The sequence below is a fragment of the Gekko japonicus genome, unplaced genomic scaffold (genome assembly GCF_001447785.1).
Source record: "Gekko japonicus isolate JY-2015 unplaced genomic scaffold, Gekko_japonicus_V1.1 scaffold3579, whole genome shotgun sequence".
In the NCBI taxonomy this organism is placed as follows: domain Eukaryota; kingdom Metazoa; phylum Chordata; class Lepidosauria; order Squamata; family Gekkonidae; genus Gekko; species Gekko japonicus.
Genome location: NW_015166538.1, coordinates 60,684 through 77,293, shown reverse-complemented (window position 1 = coordinate 77,293; position 16,610 = coordinate 60,684). Strand labels below are relative to the sequence as shown.

General features: G+C 40.8%; 1 protein-coding gene across 4 annotated transcripts in view; it reads left to right on the top strand.

Annotated features, from left to right (window-relative positions):
• Positions 1-16,610, top strand: part of CACUL1 (CDK2-associated, cullin domain 1) — a 70,179-nt gene that overhangs the window by 14,952 nt on the left and 38,617 nt on the right. For 2 of the 4 annotated variants that reach the window (XM_015412314.1, XM_015412312.1), the window contains exons 4-5: positions 13,435-13,530; positions 16,023-16,097. In XM_015412314.1, the coding sequence (XP_015267800.1) occupies positions 13,435-13,530; positions 16,023-16,097 (171 nt within the window). The remainder of the gene's footprint in view (positions 1-13,434; positions 13,531-16,022; positions 16,098-16,610) is intronic. The other 2 variants (XM_015412315.1, XM_015412313.1) reach the window with 1 other exon arrangement.

Genomic DNA, 16,610 nt, shown 5'->3' with positions numbered 1-16,610 from the left:
CGGCGACGGCGGCCGGGACCGTTGGGGGCGGGGTGTGTGGCCTTATGACACACGTCCGGTGATGTCAGGGGGTGTGGCATATGCTAATGAGTTCCCGTAGCTCTTTTTCTACAAAACGCCCCCTGAATGTATGTAACATCCTCATCATTTCATTTTTATACCACCCGTAGCCGAAGCTCTCTGGCAGTTTACAACTAATGTAAAAACAATAAAATACAATAGATAAAACATTAAGAATTAAAAATTAATTTAGGAAAACATGAAAAAAAAAGACCTAACCCAATATTTATGGTGTTATTGCATGTATTTTATTGTATGTGCTTTAGAACTGGTATTTGACTGTAATAAATAATTCAGTATGATTTTGGAATGTCATATATTTAAAATCTGCCTCACAGATTACAAAATTTAGTATTATAAGAACAGTGTAAAACATAATAAACATTTTAATAAGATTGGATTACAAAGTCAGAAAACAATGCAATAGAAACATTATGAGATATGACATAAAAATAAGAATTGGATCACAGAAACTAGAAAACAATAAGTAAAAACAAGAAAGGCATACAATAAACAGTGCCACAGACTGCAAATTCTTTCTTTAAAAAAACCTAAAAATCTCCATGTTGCTCGGTATTTTATTGTCTTTCTTTTTCTATTTACCTTCCTGAATTTGCTGTTTTGTGTGTAGTGAGCTTTCAAGTCAAAGTATCCTCTCTGGTCTCATAGATGGACTAAAACGTTGGGAACACAGTGTAGTGCAAGAGTTCTGCATCTACATAATCTGTGCGTGCTTTCTCCATTTTAAACCTGTGAATTAATTGTTCTTTCTTTGCCATGTATGTCCTTCAGCATAACAGACTCTTCTTCTTGACAAAAGTGAAGGTATCTGTTCTCCCTCTCATTCACTGATGCTTGTGGATGGAGTTTGAAGACTTTTGGTTTAGGAAGCCTTCTGTCTAACTGCAGTTGTACAAACGGGACACTTAACTAATGTGTGTTCTTGCCTACAAACTGATGCTCTACCCAGCTTTGACCCAGTTTGTAGGCAAGAAATAAACCTTAGTTTGGTGAAGTGTCCAAGTCTGGATGTCACAATTGCAGTCAGAGTGAAGATTTCTTAAACCAAGATGTCTTCATTAGTGGAACAGGGGAGGGAGTATGTGAATTGGAGATGAACTAGACTCATTTCTTGTTACAAACTGGATTTCATTCCTGACATTCAAATGTAGCCCTTCTGTGATGGTTTGTGTGTGGGGGGGCAGTTTGAGGCACTTTTGGATTATAAAGCCTTGGATCCACTGTAGTCTTTCTGTAAACACCCACAAAGTGCAACTTTCTCATCTCCCCCTCCTGCTGCATCCCAAACTGCTGTTCCTGGGGAAGAGCAGTATTTTGGGGCATGTTGGGCTGCAGCAAGAAGGGAGGGGTGAGAAAGCTGCACTCTGGTGGACCCAAGTCAGAACTGAAATTGCCCGTTTCCAGTGTAAATGTCTGCATAGCTTTGTCCATTGGGAAGCTTTATAACCAGGTAGGTTATAAAAATGGGGGAAGACCCTCCTTATAAAGAAAGTGAGAATTTCTATCACCTCTTCTGGTCAAGTGTTTCCCTGTCTTGATGAAAATGAGGTGCTTGATTGCCCTCCTGGCTAGTAAAGCCCTGCACCAAAAACAGCTCAGCCTTCATAAGAGGTCATGCAATCTCTAGTTTTGCAAGTGCTCATAATTATGATGTGCTTCAATACGATTACATCTTAACCTCATTATTACACATTTTTGTCCAAACACTTGATTTCGAAGGACACACGTACTAAGATACTGCAGCTTGGATCAGAGGCAGTGACAGTGCAAGTGGACTATGCCAGAGGGAGGCGGTTTCCCCCACCTCTCACTTGCGGCTACCTTTGCCCTACAAATTTGGTTTGGTAGACTGAAGGAATTGAGGGGGGGGGGAATTGGGGGTTTGTTATTGGGAGGGGAACTGGGAAAAATATGTAGCTAAAAAGCCTTTGTGACAGAGGAGCTGTTGGCCATACCAGTGGAATGGCATTGTAGGATCTAAACCCTTGAGGGTCACTGTGAGCATACAGTGTTGCACTTTACAGAGCAGAATCCTTACATGTACACTGATGGCATCTGAACTGTTAGGGACTAACTTGGCTCGAAGTCTTATAATTGTAATGAATAATTCTGTGGAAATATCAACCCAGTGTGCAGGTCTGGTAAAAAGGCTCATTATACTCTACCTCTAGTCCTTTTTCTGGACAGCTATAATGTCTGTTCACTCTTTTGCGTAAATTGGTGGTGCAATGACTTCTGGAATTCTGTGCACAGGACTGGTCAACCGGTCTCAAAAAGAATTGCGGAGCTTGAAATAGTACCGAAAAAGGTCTGTGAAAGATCAGGATAGGCTAAATAGTTCTTTCCTTAGCTACCTTTATGTGTAGTGTTCAGTTGGTTAGAGAGCAAGGAATCATTGCAAACCCCATGGCAGCAGCCCTGAATGAGTGGAGAATGATGGTGAGGATACTGGAGATGGACCCACGAGATGATGCAAAAGATATTGAGAACTAAAATACTATTTTTGCCAGAAATATTACTACTAAACATATTTCCAAAGGATTTTGATAAAGGTGATAGATATTTGATAGTACGCCTATCTATGGCAGCAAGAATATTATATGCAAAATATTGGAAACAAATGGAAGCACCAAAGAAGCAAGAATATGTGAATAAACTGTTGGAGATGGCTGAAAATGACAAATTGTCATCGTTGATGAGAGGGACAACAGACCCAACATTTCAAAAGACGTGGAAAAAACTGTATGACTGGTATAACATAAATGCATAGTTTAAAGTAATGGACAGTTTGGTATTATTAATCTCGTTTAGTTAATTAGAAACTATGGTAAAAAGATAAGAGTGTACAGAAACTTAAGCAAACCCATAGAAAGTGATTTAAGAAAATTGTTAAATATGGTAATAGAGTTATACTGATCTCTTTGTATGTGTTATGTATGTAAGTGGATGTTTGTTATATGTTGTATGTATGTTGGTTTGTGTATAATATGAAAAGTAATAGAAGTGTACCTAACGGGTACTTAAAAAAAAGAAGATAATGGTGGTGAGGAAAGCATTTTAAAGTGCCCTAGTGTTCTTGATTCCCCATGACTGATCTCTTGCCTTTCTTAGGGTCAGGCTCTTGCCTTCTTTTCAGATTTTGCCCTAGCGCTGGTGGCAGCCCTTACATTGCACAAAGGACTTGTTCTTCTAGGATTGCAGCAATCTGCTGGTAAAACTGTAGCAAGGAATTGTCAGTGTCACTTTACATATATGGTGGTGCAAACCCGTGTTTGTTCTTCTGCAGCACTTTAAGAGTGGCCTCTGTGGTTACCAGGAGCTTTTGAATAAATGGTGGTTTAAATATACATATATTTCCAAGCCCCTTCTCGTCCATATTTTTGGCTTCTCCCAAGCTGACTAGTTAACATAAAAAGTTATACTTGCAGAAAAATAAGAATGGAAGGTGCACATATATTTGGATGGCCACTTCTAGTGTAGAATGTAAGCAAATAACATCTAATTTAGTATAACTGCTTGGGCATTGAGACAGATAGCAAAGCCCTTCCCTCCCATACCTCCAGCAAGCCTGGCAGTGTTATTTAGCCTTTGTACTTTTTAATATGTGATCCTGGAGAAAAGAAGTGAGAACTACTGGAGATCTGAACATGATGTCAGATCATTTCTTGATGTTCCTGGCTGGAATATCCAATCTATTTTTTTAATTAAAAAAATGCTAATTGTGATGATAATGGAGAAGCTGTGAAAAATATTCACCTCTTAATCCCATTCCTCTGAATAAAGTAATTGGTCTTATTTTAGCTATAAGATCATCTTGAATGGCAGGTGAGCCTAATGGCCAAAGAACTGTCTGAATTGGTGATGCTGTGGCTGGGTCTTGTCTATTCATTGAAGAAAAATTCCAGCTTGCTATTTTGGATGGTGTGCTGTAGATGGCAGCAGAATGCTTTCACTGATGGCCATATTTTCATTCTGTCTAGAGCTAATTCTACCAGCTGTGGAAAACTCAAAAGTCCCTGTAGAAACCATTGGAAATAAAGAATAAATTGAATGGGTATAATAACTATAATCAATAAAAAGTTGACCAAAATGAACCGAATTAACTTTTGTGCACATGCCTCCCAGGCTATGCCCCATAGACTTAAAAAGCCCAAAACATAGTCCTGTACAGTGTTCCCTCTAAGCTGAGTTAGTGTGAGCTAGCACACAGTTTTTTAGCCTCCGGCTCACACATTTTTGTCGGAGCTCAGGAAGGATGGCTCCAGAGCAAACTAATTTATGCAGTAGCCAAATTGCTCACTCATAACTTTAATGCCAGTAGCTCACAAAGTACAATTTTTGCTCATAAGACTCCATAGCTTAGAGGGAACATTGGTCCTGTATTGATTTTTCTTCCTTGTAATTGTTACTTTTCATATGTGCACTACACAAATGCACCTTGTACATAATTTCCCCCTAGTTTTCTCTGGGTATTGGTGGGTATATCCCTAGGTATGTACTGTTACCACCTAGAGTTAATTTGTTGTGCTCAAGTTAAGATACTGGGAATAATATATTGTAATGGGCATTGATTGGGTTTGCAGCATTGGCTGAAGCAGCTTTAAGGGTTTGTATGTCTGTTACGACCAGGATCCCAAGAAGCCTATGTGTACACCAAAACCACTTCCATATGTACATGGAATTCTGCCAATTTGTAATTCCTGCCGTGACCCATCAATCTAATTGCTGCAAAGGAAAATCTGCTGACCCTCATGCAGTGATTTAGTTTGGACTGTTTTGAAGAAGGAAGCATACTGGTTCTTTGGATCCCACCCTACATTTCTGAAACACTTTATACCACGGTAAAATAAATTATCCTGGAATAATTTCTGTCCAATCTCCTGCAATTTCACTAGAGATAGATGTTCAGTAAACCCATCTGTAAACTTACTTTTTAAGAGTGTAGGCTCTAAATTGTGCTTGCTGATTATCTTCTGATTTTTTAAAAATCGTCTCTCATCTCCAGTTCAAATCCATGTGATGTCCATGAGATGTCCTAAACAGCTAGCTTTGGCACACTTTAAAACTCAACCCTTGTAATATGGTTTTGGTCAGATGCGTGTATTTTGTTTGATCTGTGGGGCATCTTGTCATCATAGAACTAGTCAAGCCCTTGGTGAAATAAATTTTCTGGTACTGATGGCTTGCCCAGAATCCAAAAGCCATTTAATTGCTTTTATGTACTTGAGATTGTTCAAAGCCTCTTTGAACCAGCAAGAACTTGAGGTGAACACCACACTTCCCCTGAGGCCCCCTTTTCCCACTTTCCTTTTTCCTCTTCCTGGCAGCCCCCATATTCTCACCATTCCCTGCACCAATAAGCTAAACAAAGAGTGTTATTGTAAATGGTTAGTATAACAAAAGGTAATTAAGATTTCATGCTCCCAGAACCAATGCTCCCTCTAAGCTGTGGATTCTTGTGAGCAAATATTCTACTTTGTGAGCTACTGGCATTAAAGTTGTGAGCAAGTGATTTGGCTGCTCCATACATTAGTTTGCTCTGGAGCCATCCTTCCTGAGCTAGGACAAAAATGTGTGAGCCAGAGGCTAAAAAATCTGTGAGCTAGCTCACACTAACTCAGCTTAGAGGGAACACTGCCCAGAACTCTCACTACTGTGTAAGCTCCATCATGTCCCCCTTAGTTGTCTTTGTTCTGGACTGGAAAGTCCCTTTACTCATAAGATGGGCCGAAGAATCTGGGACTTTTCAGTCTAGAAAAAGATGGCTACAGGAGACATGATAAGTATGACAGAGGCTTCCTCGAGGAAGGGGCACTTCCCCTGTTTTTTTTATTTCTACACTTGGAGACATTTGTAAGGACACACAGCGCCATGCTGCATCAGACTGGTGGTGTATCAAGGGGACAAGAGCCAAAGCCTTCCCTCTGTTCCCCCCCCCCCCCAGCAAGTGGTCATAAGAAGTATGCTAACTCAATCAGTTGGTAGCTGCCATTTTATACAAGGGTATTAAATAGATTCAGGCGGGTAGCCGTGTTGGTCTGAAGCAGCAGAACAAACTGAGTCCAGTAGCACCTTTTAAGACCATCAAAGTTTTATTACGGGTTTTCGCGTGCATGTACTCTTAAATGTTGTTGTGTTTTTTCACGGTACTTTGAAAGAAATTCTTGCAAAAGAAGCAGTGTATCTACTCATGTTTTTAATCAGTTATAGTTGTTAGTTCATAATTTGTCACATAACTGTGGTTGAGACAGCAGTGAGCTGATTTATTTCTGCTGTCAAAGGATCTCAACTAATCAATGAATAACTAAATGTGGAAGTAACAGGCTGGCATAGAATGGGCTTGAAACGTTAAGCTGTAATCACTGAAAAAAATGCTCTGTTTGTAATTCACATTGCATCTGTCGTCATGAAGCTGCCATTTCTAAATATGAGTACAAATGAGGGACCCTCAAGGGATTTGGGAGAAATCTCATTTTTCCCTCCTCTATTTCTTCTTTCACTTTCCTGAAAGTCCTGATAGCCTCTCCTCTTTTCCTGCTTCCTTTGCTCCTTCTCATCCACCAGCCAACCTGTCTTTACCTGACCCCCTGTCTTTAGCTTTTCCTCCTTCCCTCTCCCTGAGAGAAAACCACAGTTCTGGCTGTTGTGCTGGGCCCAGTTGAGCAGTGGAGGAATCAGCAAGGACATGTTGGGAGCACTACACTTCCCCTGTAGCCCCCTCCTCACACTGCTTCCTCCCCCCCCCGGCAGTCCCCATATTCTCACCAATTCCCTGCTTCCTTTCCTTTTACCCACTCAACCAGCCTTTCATCTGCTCCCCATCTTCAGCTATATGTATTATTTACTTCATTTTTACCCCCCCCCAACAGTAGGGACCCAAAGCAGCTTACATCATTCACCTCTTCTCCATTTTATCCTCACAACAACCCTATGAAGTAGGTTAGGCTGAGTTTGTGTAACTGCCCCAAGGTTACCCAGTGAACACTATGGTTGAGTGGGAATTCGAATATAGGTCTCCCAGTCTGGAATTCTTAACAACTGTACCACACTGGCTTTCATGGAGTGGCTGCTGCTGAGCAGTAACTCCATTTTATCCTCACAACAACCCTGAGCAGTAGGAAGCCACTGGGCTTGTGTGAGTCATGCAGGCTACTTAGTGGTAGCTGGTGGGCCTGGCCTTGATGAGTCCTCCTTCAGAATTCAGAACAGGCCTTGTAAGGGTCCTGCTCCCTTCCTCTAACTCAGACGTGTTGAACTCATTTGTTACGAGGGCCGGATCTGAAATAAATGTCACTTTGTCGGGCCAGGCCATGTGTGGCAACCTTAGATAGGAGCAGACAGTAGGGTTGCCAACTGCGGGTTGGGAAATTCCTGGAGAAGTAGGGGCAGAGCCTGGGGAGAATGGGGTTTGGGGAGGACAGGGACCATAAAATACAACATGAAGTACTGGAGATATAAACTTTATAAAGGTGATTTCAGATGCTGAATGGCAATAACAGGTTGTACAGGTATTTCCCTCCCAAGCCAGTCCAGGAATGGGAGGGAATCCTGTACTTTTTCAGTACATTAAACAACAAACCCAGAGGTAGGCTATACCCTCTCAGGTTTCAGAACAATGTGCCACCACAACATCAGAGACCATTTAGAAACAAGAATAATTTTTTATTCAGTACAGAGCTTAGCACAGACTACCAGAGTTTACCAAAATAATAAGCCTAAAGCGATTTGCCTTAACTATACAGTACAAGATACATATTTACCAAGTCCAGGAACATCCAAACAGTCCAAGGGATTTTGAAGGAAAAATCGATCTTTGCTCAACCATGTGGTCTAATTTACAAAGCAGTTCTTTGTCCCACAAGAGACGGCATTTCTAGGTGCCATAAAACCACCAGAGAGAACAGGAGCAGAGAGCAAGAGATCAAACAATTATAGCCCAATTCCAGTCATGATTGGACAGGGGTGTGCCCAATTCTTGGTTGTCATAGCTGCAACATAGGATTGGGTAGAAGTTTGGAGGCCACGCCTGCAAGCAATTGACCTAGTTTCCAGGTACTTCATGGACTACGTGACTTGTTGCATGTGGGTCTGGCTTTTGGCATGAAAGTGTGAAAGAATGTGGGTTTATGGCATGGCTATGGAGGCCATTTGGCCTTACCATGTGGCTAGCAAGAGGAAGCAAGGCACAGCATGTTATCAGAATGTAATCACAGGAGAAGGCATGGATTATAGAAAGCAGAAAGCAACATTTCTATACACAGGTGAATGACAATAGCAGGCTTGATTGTATTAGGTGTGATATGCAGAGGAGTAGTAGGCATGGAGACACCAGCATTGCTAATGAGTCAGGAGTTAGCAGCAGCCCTGGAGCAAAGAAGCAGGAGAGAATTTCATTGCCCTGCACTAAGCCAAGTGCATATCTACCTGATTTCCTTTTACAGAAGCCTAGCACAAGCATGTTTAAAACAGCCTTTCTTGTCTTTTGCCAATCCAAAACTTGATGCATGTCTATTTAAGAATTGCCTTTCCATTTTTCACATATGAGCATAAACTGTGGGAGAATGGCTGTAAAGTGTTTATTTAGGGGCCCCCTCCCCATTTCTGGAAAAAAAGCAAAGCCATTTGTAGGATTTACATTAAGAAACCTATAGATATCTAGCACCTCTGCACAGAAGTGTGTGTGTGGGGGGACTATTGTTGAAGTGATGCTTCCAATAATATAGTTTTCTTCTCTCCCACCACTACCTCTCTATAGTTACCACCTTCTCCTCCAAAGTTGCAGCCTTCCACACTCTGGCTCCTTGGCTGGAGGGGGGGGGGAAGACAGCCTCCTTCCTTCAGCTTGTTCCCAGCCCCCATAAAGAAATCTTGTGGCTTGCAAAGTGAAAGCAATTCAAACTCCTCCAAACTGCCTCCATTTAATTGCATCTTCACTGGTAAAGGTTTGCCTTTTGCAGGGAGAATCGGCATTTTCTGGCTGTAGGCAATGCGATCTCCAGAAAAAAAGCTTCCTCTCCCCCTTCCCAATTAAGCCACACACCTTAGTCCCCTACCACCATGAGCTCTCCAAAATATTATTCCAAATGGCTAAAGAGCTAGAAACAGACCAGGGGAAATCTCTCTCCTTCCACCTTTTTGTATCAATAAATCCACACACACCGAAAGCCTTCTAAAACCTCACCAATTTATTTTGTGGTGCGTCACTTGCATGTCTCACCTTCCTGGTGAGGACTACAGAGCAAAATATACAAGTGGAGGTTTATTGATTCTTCTCGGGACGCCCCCCCCCCCCCCCCTCAACAGCCACTATAGAACTCAGCCAATGAAAACTGCCTAGTCCATTCTCTTTCCCCTTTTTTTGCAAAAATGCACCAGGAAGGATTGGGGGGGTTAAAATGAAAGCCCCCCTCAAAAAGCAGGATCAAACCTGATTGCTTTAGTGACCTCCCTTTTAGAAAAAGAAAAAAGAAACCCATAGATATCTACTTCTCCCTAAGAGCAGCCAAAAGGAGCTGTTGGAGACAGTTGAAATCAGCAGTTAGTTCAATTGAGAAAGAGGCTGGCGTAGTAAAGCTGTGGAAAAGTGCACAGGAAAGCTTATACCTTGAATAAAACTTTGTTGGTCTTAAAGGTGCTATGATGGGACTCTGACTTTGTTCTGTCTTGCATGTGACTGCTCTCTCTCTCCCTTCTTCCTCAAAGAAGGAGGAGGGGGAAGAGTCCTCAGCTAATTGAGGGATGGGAGGCTTGGCTTTGCATCTCTCCTGTGTGATTGATAGGTGACAGGGGGGAAAGCAAGCTGTGATACACCAGCTGTCCCATAGAAGGAAGCAGGAGAGAGCCAGTTGCTCGTGGGCCGGATACAAGCCCTGCAGGGGCTAGTTCTGTCCCATGGGTCAAATGTTTGACACCCCTGCTCTAACGTTTGCTAATAGAAATGAAGACTTGAAGACTGGCAATACTGTTGTGGTTGCTAGTAATAACTACACTGAGAGCGTATTTGTTTCTTAGAGCTACACGTTCTGTATTTATTGTTCGTGGGGGTTTAACCCACCAATGTACTTTCCCCCCTAGATTTCTGATTTCTCTGGAAAGCTGGGGCTCTTTCAGGTTTGTAGAAAGATCTGTCTGTCTGTACTTGACCGTAGTGTCTGAATTTAAGAATACAATTATGGGGTCACATTAAGGATGAGATGTTTTGATAATGGTAAGCAGTAAGTAGAGGAGTTTAATGGGCAGCCGACGGATGGTTTAGTTTGTCTATAGACCACCTTTTAACTAATACTGTTCCCAAGGTGGCTTACAGCACAATAAAATAAAAGTCAATTAACAGGAAACTACAGTAGAAGTCAGTTTCTTGGTAGTGTCAGACTGTTTCTTACCAAGCAGACTCAGAAGGCCCTCTGGAAATGGCAAGGTTCAGACCCATCTGGAAGGCCTTTAGGGTGGCAGCTATTTTCAGTGCTTGGTAGAGGGAATGTTCCAATGTGAGAGAAGGGAAGAACTGTTAAAATCCTTTCCCCACATTTGTACCAGATGAACTCCTGCTAAAACTAGTCTATAAAAAATCTTTGTATTTGTGTATATATTGCTAGTATGTTCTGTGTTGGGTATAGAATCTGTTGTACTGACTGGAAGGAACTCTATATTTCTGCACCCCCAAACAAATGGAACCGCCAAATTAAGATGTTATACAATTGTGTTTTGACTTAGTTGAATCCAAAGTTGTTCTTCTGATGTAAGTAGCACTAACATTAGTGGAGTACCACTTCTGTGGGCTGAAGAAGAGGATAGTTTTTGCAGATTCTCCACTCTGATATTTTATCAACTGCTGGTTTTTGTGTTTTCAGTGGGAAGGCCGAGGTATGTAACCTGACACCAGCACCATTTGAAATTATCGTACCTACTCAGTTTTTCACACAAGATTTTTACAAGAACGTGTGACCATAGAGTGAGAAATCCCCCTTCTTTAAAATATCCAGTCAGATGAAGAGTTCTGCAAAATCTGAAACCCTACATTCTGTTTTGTGTCATTTTGATTGATCCTAATAAAATATATTTCATGGCTTTTGTGTTTGGATTTCCTTTCATAGCAGACCGCCACATTGCTCCCCCTGCTTGTTAGGATTCTTTGACAGTGCCCCCCACCTCAGGATCAGAATTAGAGAAGGAGGCAGGAAAATCTTATTTTGCAACTTAGCTTCAGTATGTTGCATCTCACCATTGATCCCTAGAATATTCCAAATTTATTTTGTCTTGTCTTATTTATTTCAAGTGATATATCCTCATTCTTCTGCTGCCATGAATGCAGGCCATGTCACTTCAACTCATTTTCGTATGTAAGGGTAATCCTGTGGCTACCTAGACACTTGTTTTTGTATTCAACTTCAACGATGTTGGCTTGACACTAATTCAGAAAGTAACTGCAAGTCTCTGTGTTGCATCTTGTTATCCAACCAGATTGTCTTAGCACAGCATTAGGTAATACATGGCTAATGCAATAATGAAGAATCATTGTTATATTTTCCTGTTGTAAAGGTTTTTGTGGACTTATATGTGTAGTAGAACCCTTGTCTTTTAGCTCAACCTTTCCCTTCTAGTGCTAATCTTCCCTCTGGTTAAAGGAAATCTGCTGTTTTAAAGATGGTATTAAAGAAGCTGTAACGATTCCTTGTTTTTGTGTGTGTGTGTCTCTTTAAAAGTTTGGTTGAATGGCTGTGGTAGATAGACAAGAGTGGTTGAGAGAGGCAAGTGTGGTATGATTGGTGGTTGACAGAGAGGGGGAGAGGTTTTGGAAGTGAATGGGTGGATAAGTATGTGAGTCAGTCAATAGTTTCAGTTACAAGTTGACAGTTGACGTAGACAGGCAATTCTGTGTTGAAGCAGTTAGAAGCTGACAGCTGAGGTTGTTCAGTGAGATAAAGAAAGAGAGCTGAAAGCTGAGTATATAGGAAAAAGTAAAGTAAAGTTTAAGTGAAGGAAAGTTAAAGGAAAGTCTGAGTGTCATAACAAACTGGAGAGAAACAGTGAACATATATGGCCTTGAGATAAACAAGTGTTACAAAGTTATATGAAAAAGATCCCTGTCAGTGAGGGATAAGATTGTGTGTGATACCAAAGCAATTGTACATCATTTACACATTACTAGTTACATTGTATCACCCTCTTATTTAGTATTTATTTCAATAAATCCTTTTTTATTCAAGTTTATACCAGCTCTGAATGAAATACTTCCCAGGACCACCTAGTTCCTCGTAAGCCTTAAACTCGGTCTACCAAACTAGTAAGAGCAAAAGTATAAGCATAAAGGTTTGGAAATCCTTAAAATGTCCTGGTGGAAGCAGAATCTACCCTGTTAAACAAAATAAAGAGAACTTTTAAAGTGAAACTAGTCCTCCCCAATAAGGAGGACGTCACAGAAGCAATTGCTATATTTTGCTGCATTTTCCAAAGTGCAAATGGTTGAATGGATTTTAGTTTTTTTTAGTTCGTATCTCAACCGAGTAGAGGATCAAGCATTTCAGGCTGAAGAGTGTAGTTTAACATTTTTAAAGCGAAGCCCCCTGGATACTATAGATAAACCTCTCTCAGAATTACAATTGTATAATGTAACAGTCATGACCTCAAATAGATGTTGTTTTTTTGCCGCCTGTGACCCTGACAGGTTTCTGTAGATGAGTGCTGGTAGCTAAAAGGACTGTTGAATGGCTTGTGTGCAACTTCAGTATACTGAATTACGAGGGAGAAAGCAAATGCTGCAACTTCTCAAAATGTTTATGGTGTTTGTTTTCATGATTACAATTAACATGTTCTCACTTGTTAGAATTTTCTGACCAAGGGTTTAACTCTCAGAGCCATCAAGGCCAAACTGCAGTTGATAAATGCATTATTAAGGCAGTAAGTGGGGCACCGATTGGAGTGTGAATGCAGCATGGAAGATGAATTTTAATGTTGCTTTTACCAAAGCAAAATTTCATTGAGGCTCTCTAGTTAAGTAAATAATAATGTCAATACACATTATTTTATTGAGGCTAAAATAGTAAGGTACTTTGCTTTAAAAAAAAACCCTGATGCATTATATAGTGTGTATATACTGCTCTGCAGGTAGTTAAGCCTGTAGGATGCCTTAGTCTGCAGATACAGATTGTTCCTTCTAATGTTTGTCAGTTTGTTTTTGCTTCTAGTTTGTGGGTTTTGACAGAATAACTTAGGAATGTTATTGCTTGCAGGATCTTATCTTCCAATCTTTGATGTTATTTTGACTTAAGATTTTTGGATTGCACCTCCAATTAGGATCCTCCAAGAAGGTTTACTAAAAAGGACCCTGATGATTGTTATTTTTGTCTCTTCCAGGCCAGCCCTCCAGAGCTCTACGTTGAAAGGTTTAACATAGCACTTGGACAGTATATGGGAGCATTACAGAGCATTGTGCCTCTTTTCATATATATGGTAAGTCCTTTGAAGAATTGTTCAACTAGTCTAACAGGGTGTAAGAAAGGAATTGATGGGGTGCAAGTGATGGGGTGCAAGTACTGTAGTGATCAGAAACTATATTCTTGATAAAGGGGCTGATGAGCTGAATGCTGGTAGATGTCTGGTCTGTCTTACAGTTCTGCTTTTACAGATCATATATGGTCTGTGGTAAAAACTAGAAGGTCAGAAAAAGGCTTTAAATTATGACGACTGTTTTTCCATGCAAGCAAGCTTGATGTGAATAGTGTAAAAATCTGTAATTATTTCAGTAAGAGTTTACATTCTTTTACTTTATTTGGATGTAGTATTAAGGTAATTATGGCATGAATATTGCGTTGTGTTCTGTTAGCTGTAACTAGGGAGGAAGGTAAATGATACTCAAGCCTCTCTTGACATCAGGTGTTACCTTGCTGAAATTCAGTAAGAGTTTATATTCTTTTACTTTATTTGGATGTAGTATTAAGGTAATTATGGCATGAATATTGTGTTGTGTTCTGTTAGCTAGAGAGGAAGGTAAATAATACTCAAGCATCTCTTGACATCAAGTGTTACCTTGCTGAAGCTTCATTAGGTTGAAGGAAAACTAAACTCTAGAGGCTTCAGTGAAGAGTGCTGCAGCTCAGCCTTCTCCTTGGCTTGCTAGTTTTCTAGTTCAAGGAAGACTAGTCAGTCTTATAAACACTCACCTGCAGTCTCAAGTCATGCAGTCTAGAATAAGAGGCTGCATTCAGATTGTCGCAACAAGCTCCAGTTAAGGTTTGGACATGAACATGACAAGTTGCTGAGTATGTGTATGCATCACTCTCCAAAGCACCCATGTGCCTGCATCAGGGGAAACTGGAGTTTGTTTAAAATCTGGAATAATTAATCATGAGACCTGGGGGGGGGGGCGGAATTGAGGCAGGCATGAACAAGCTGTATTTGTAAACAAACCTCAGCATAGAATGATCACAGTCTAAATGTACTGCCAGGAATATATGCTGCATCTATTCAGAAGAAGAAGAGTTGGTTTTTATACCCTGCTTTTCTCTACCTAAGGAGTCTCAAAGCAGCTTACAGTCACCTTCACTTCCTCTCCCCATAACAGGCACCTTGTTAGGTAGGTGAGGCTGAGAGAGTTCTAAGAGAACTGTGACTAGCCCAAGGTCACCCATATGGCTTCACGTGGAGGAGTGGAGAATCAAACCTGATTCTCCAGATTGGAGTCCGTGGTTCTTAACCACTATGCCACAGTAGTGCTCTCAGAACAGCTCAGCTGCATTAACTCAACTTTTCCTGTACCTCACAAAATGATCTTGTAGAAAAAATGAATATACCAGTCCTTATAAGGAATATTTGATTTTAAAATGTCAATTTCTTTCATTTTTTAAAAAAAGTTCATAGGAGCCTGTATAATATAGGTGATCAGAAAATGGTGAATTACAATTTGCCAGTTATGCAGTATAAAATTTCTTCAGAGCAGCAGATGATGCAAGTCTTAATCTGTCCTATCACTTTCTCTCTCTTGTATGGTACTGGTGGTGATAGTTCTGGCATGCTTTGTCATAAAAGCTATCTAAAAAAAAGCGAAAGGGTACTAGTAGTGAACATTTTAAGAATGCTACTGTTTCGTAGCTTCATAGGAATGCATTATGCTCTGATCTCTGGCTTTCTTATTCAGAAAACATGAATTAAAAGTAAGTGATGAATACTGAGTTTTTTACTTCCAGCACTTAGGAAAGGTTCGGTCCCAAGGTGCACTTCAGCTCATGGAAGGAGCCCCTCAGACAGCAGTAGGGCATCCGTAGATTCACTCTGAAGCAAATGACGTCTGCATCTTTTGTTATTTCTTTAAATTCTTGTGTTTAGGAAATTTGGCTTTTCTACCCTGTGACAGCCTATTCGGAGAACTTGCTTCACTGTCACCACACTTCTTGTCTTCGAGTCAAAAAAGCAATTGCAGAGAAGTAGCTAGAGCTGGGAAAATGTATATACAATCTTTCTTTTTTTTGAGACTGAGGACAGCTGCTGATTGCATTCTGGATATAATCTTGGAAAAGATGGACAATAATTCCAGAAAATAAATTAGAATGACACCTGTGGTGTAATAATGTTTTGAAAAATAAGTGCCAAGAAAGGAGAATTGTTTTGAGAAACAACAAGAGTCTTGGCAGACCTTTGCTACAGCTCTGGTAGAAATATAAGAGTCTTAAGCACAAGGACTTGTTTATGTAATGAGCTTACTTATTTTGATAACTCTGACTCACTGTAAACCAACATTTGCAAGGGCAAGGCAATAACAGAGCAGTGTTTTAGTTTTTGTTGCAAAGTAACTGCTCTTGTCAATATGACATCAGAGTTGCTTCCAGTGCACCTGATTCAAGTTCATGCAGTTAGAGGTTACAGCATATGGCAATACCATAATTAGGAGTCTTATGACTTAGGAGTCTGATGATATTATTTGACATGACACATGCCTTTCCTTGTAGATTCAGACGTTCCACTGCCTCCAGTCCAGTTCGTTCAGGAGAAATAATTTTACTGATACTGAGCCATCTTCCCTGGTCAGTTTCTGCTGTTGTATGTCTCGGTTCAGTTTAACAGCCTGGGTCTCGCATATCTTCAGGGATCAGGAGGGTCAGTGTGGTGTAGTGGATAGAGTATCAGACTAGAATCTGAGACACCCAGGGTCAAATCCCCACTTACTCATTGGTTGCCAATCACTTTCTCTCAGCCTACCCTACCTTACTATTAGATTTAGAGCCACTTTGGTATAGTGGTTAAGTGTGCGGACTCTAATCTGGGAGAACCAAGTTTGATTCCCCACTCCTCCACTTGCACCTGGCTGGATGACCTTGGGCATGCCATAGTTCTGTCAGAGCTGTCCTTGAAAAAGAGCAGTTTCTGTCAGCCCCACCCACCTCACAGGGTGTCTGTTGTGGGGAGGGGAAGGGAAAGGAGTTTGTAAGCCGCTCTGAGACTCCTTTGGGTAGTGAAGGGCAGGGTATAAATCCAATCTCCCCCTCCTCCGCTTTGAATTGTGCCCAAAAACAGATCAGTAACCAGTACAGGTCTTC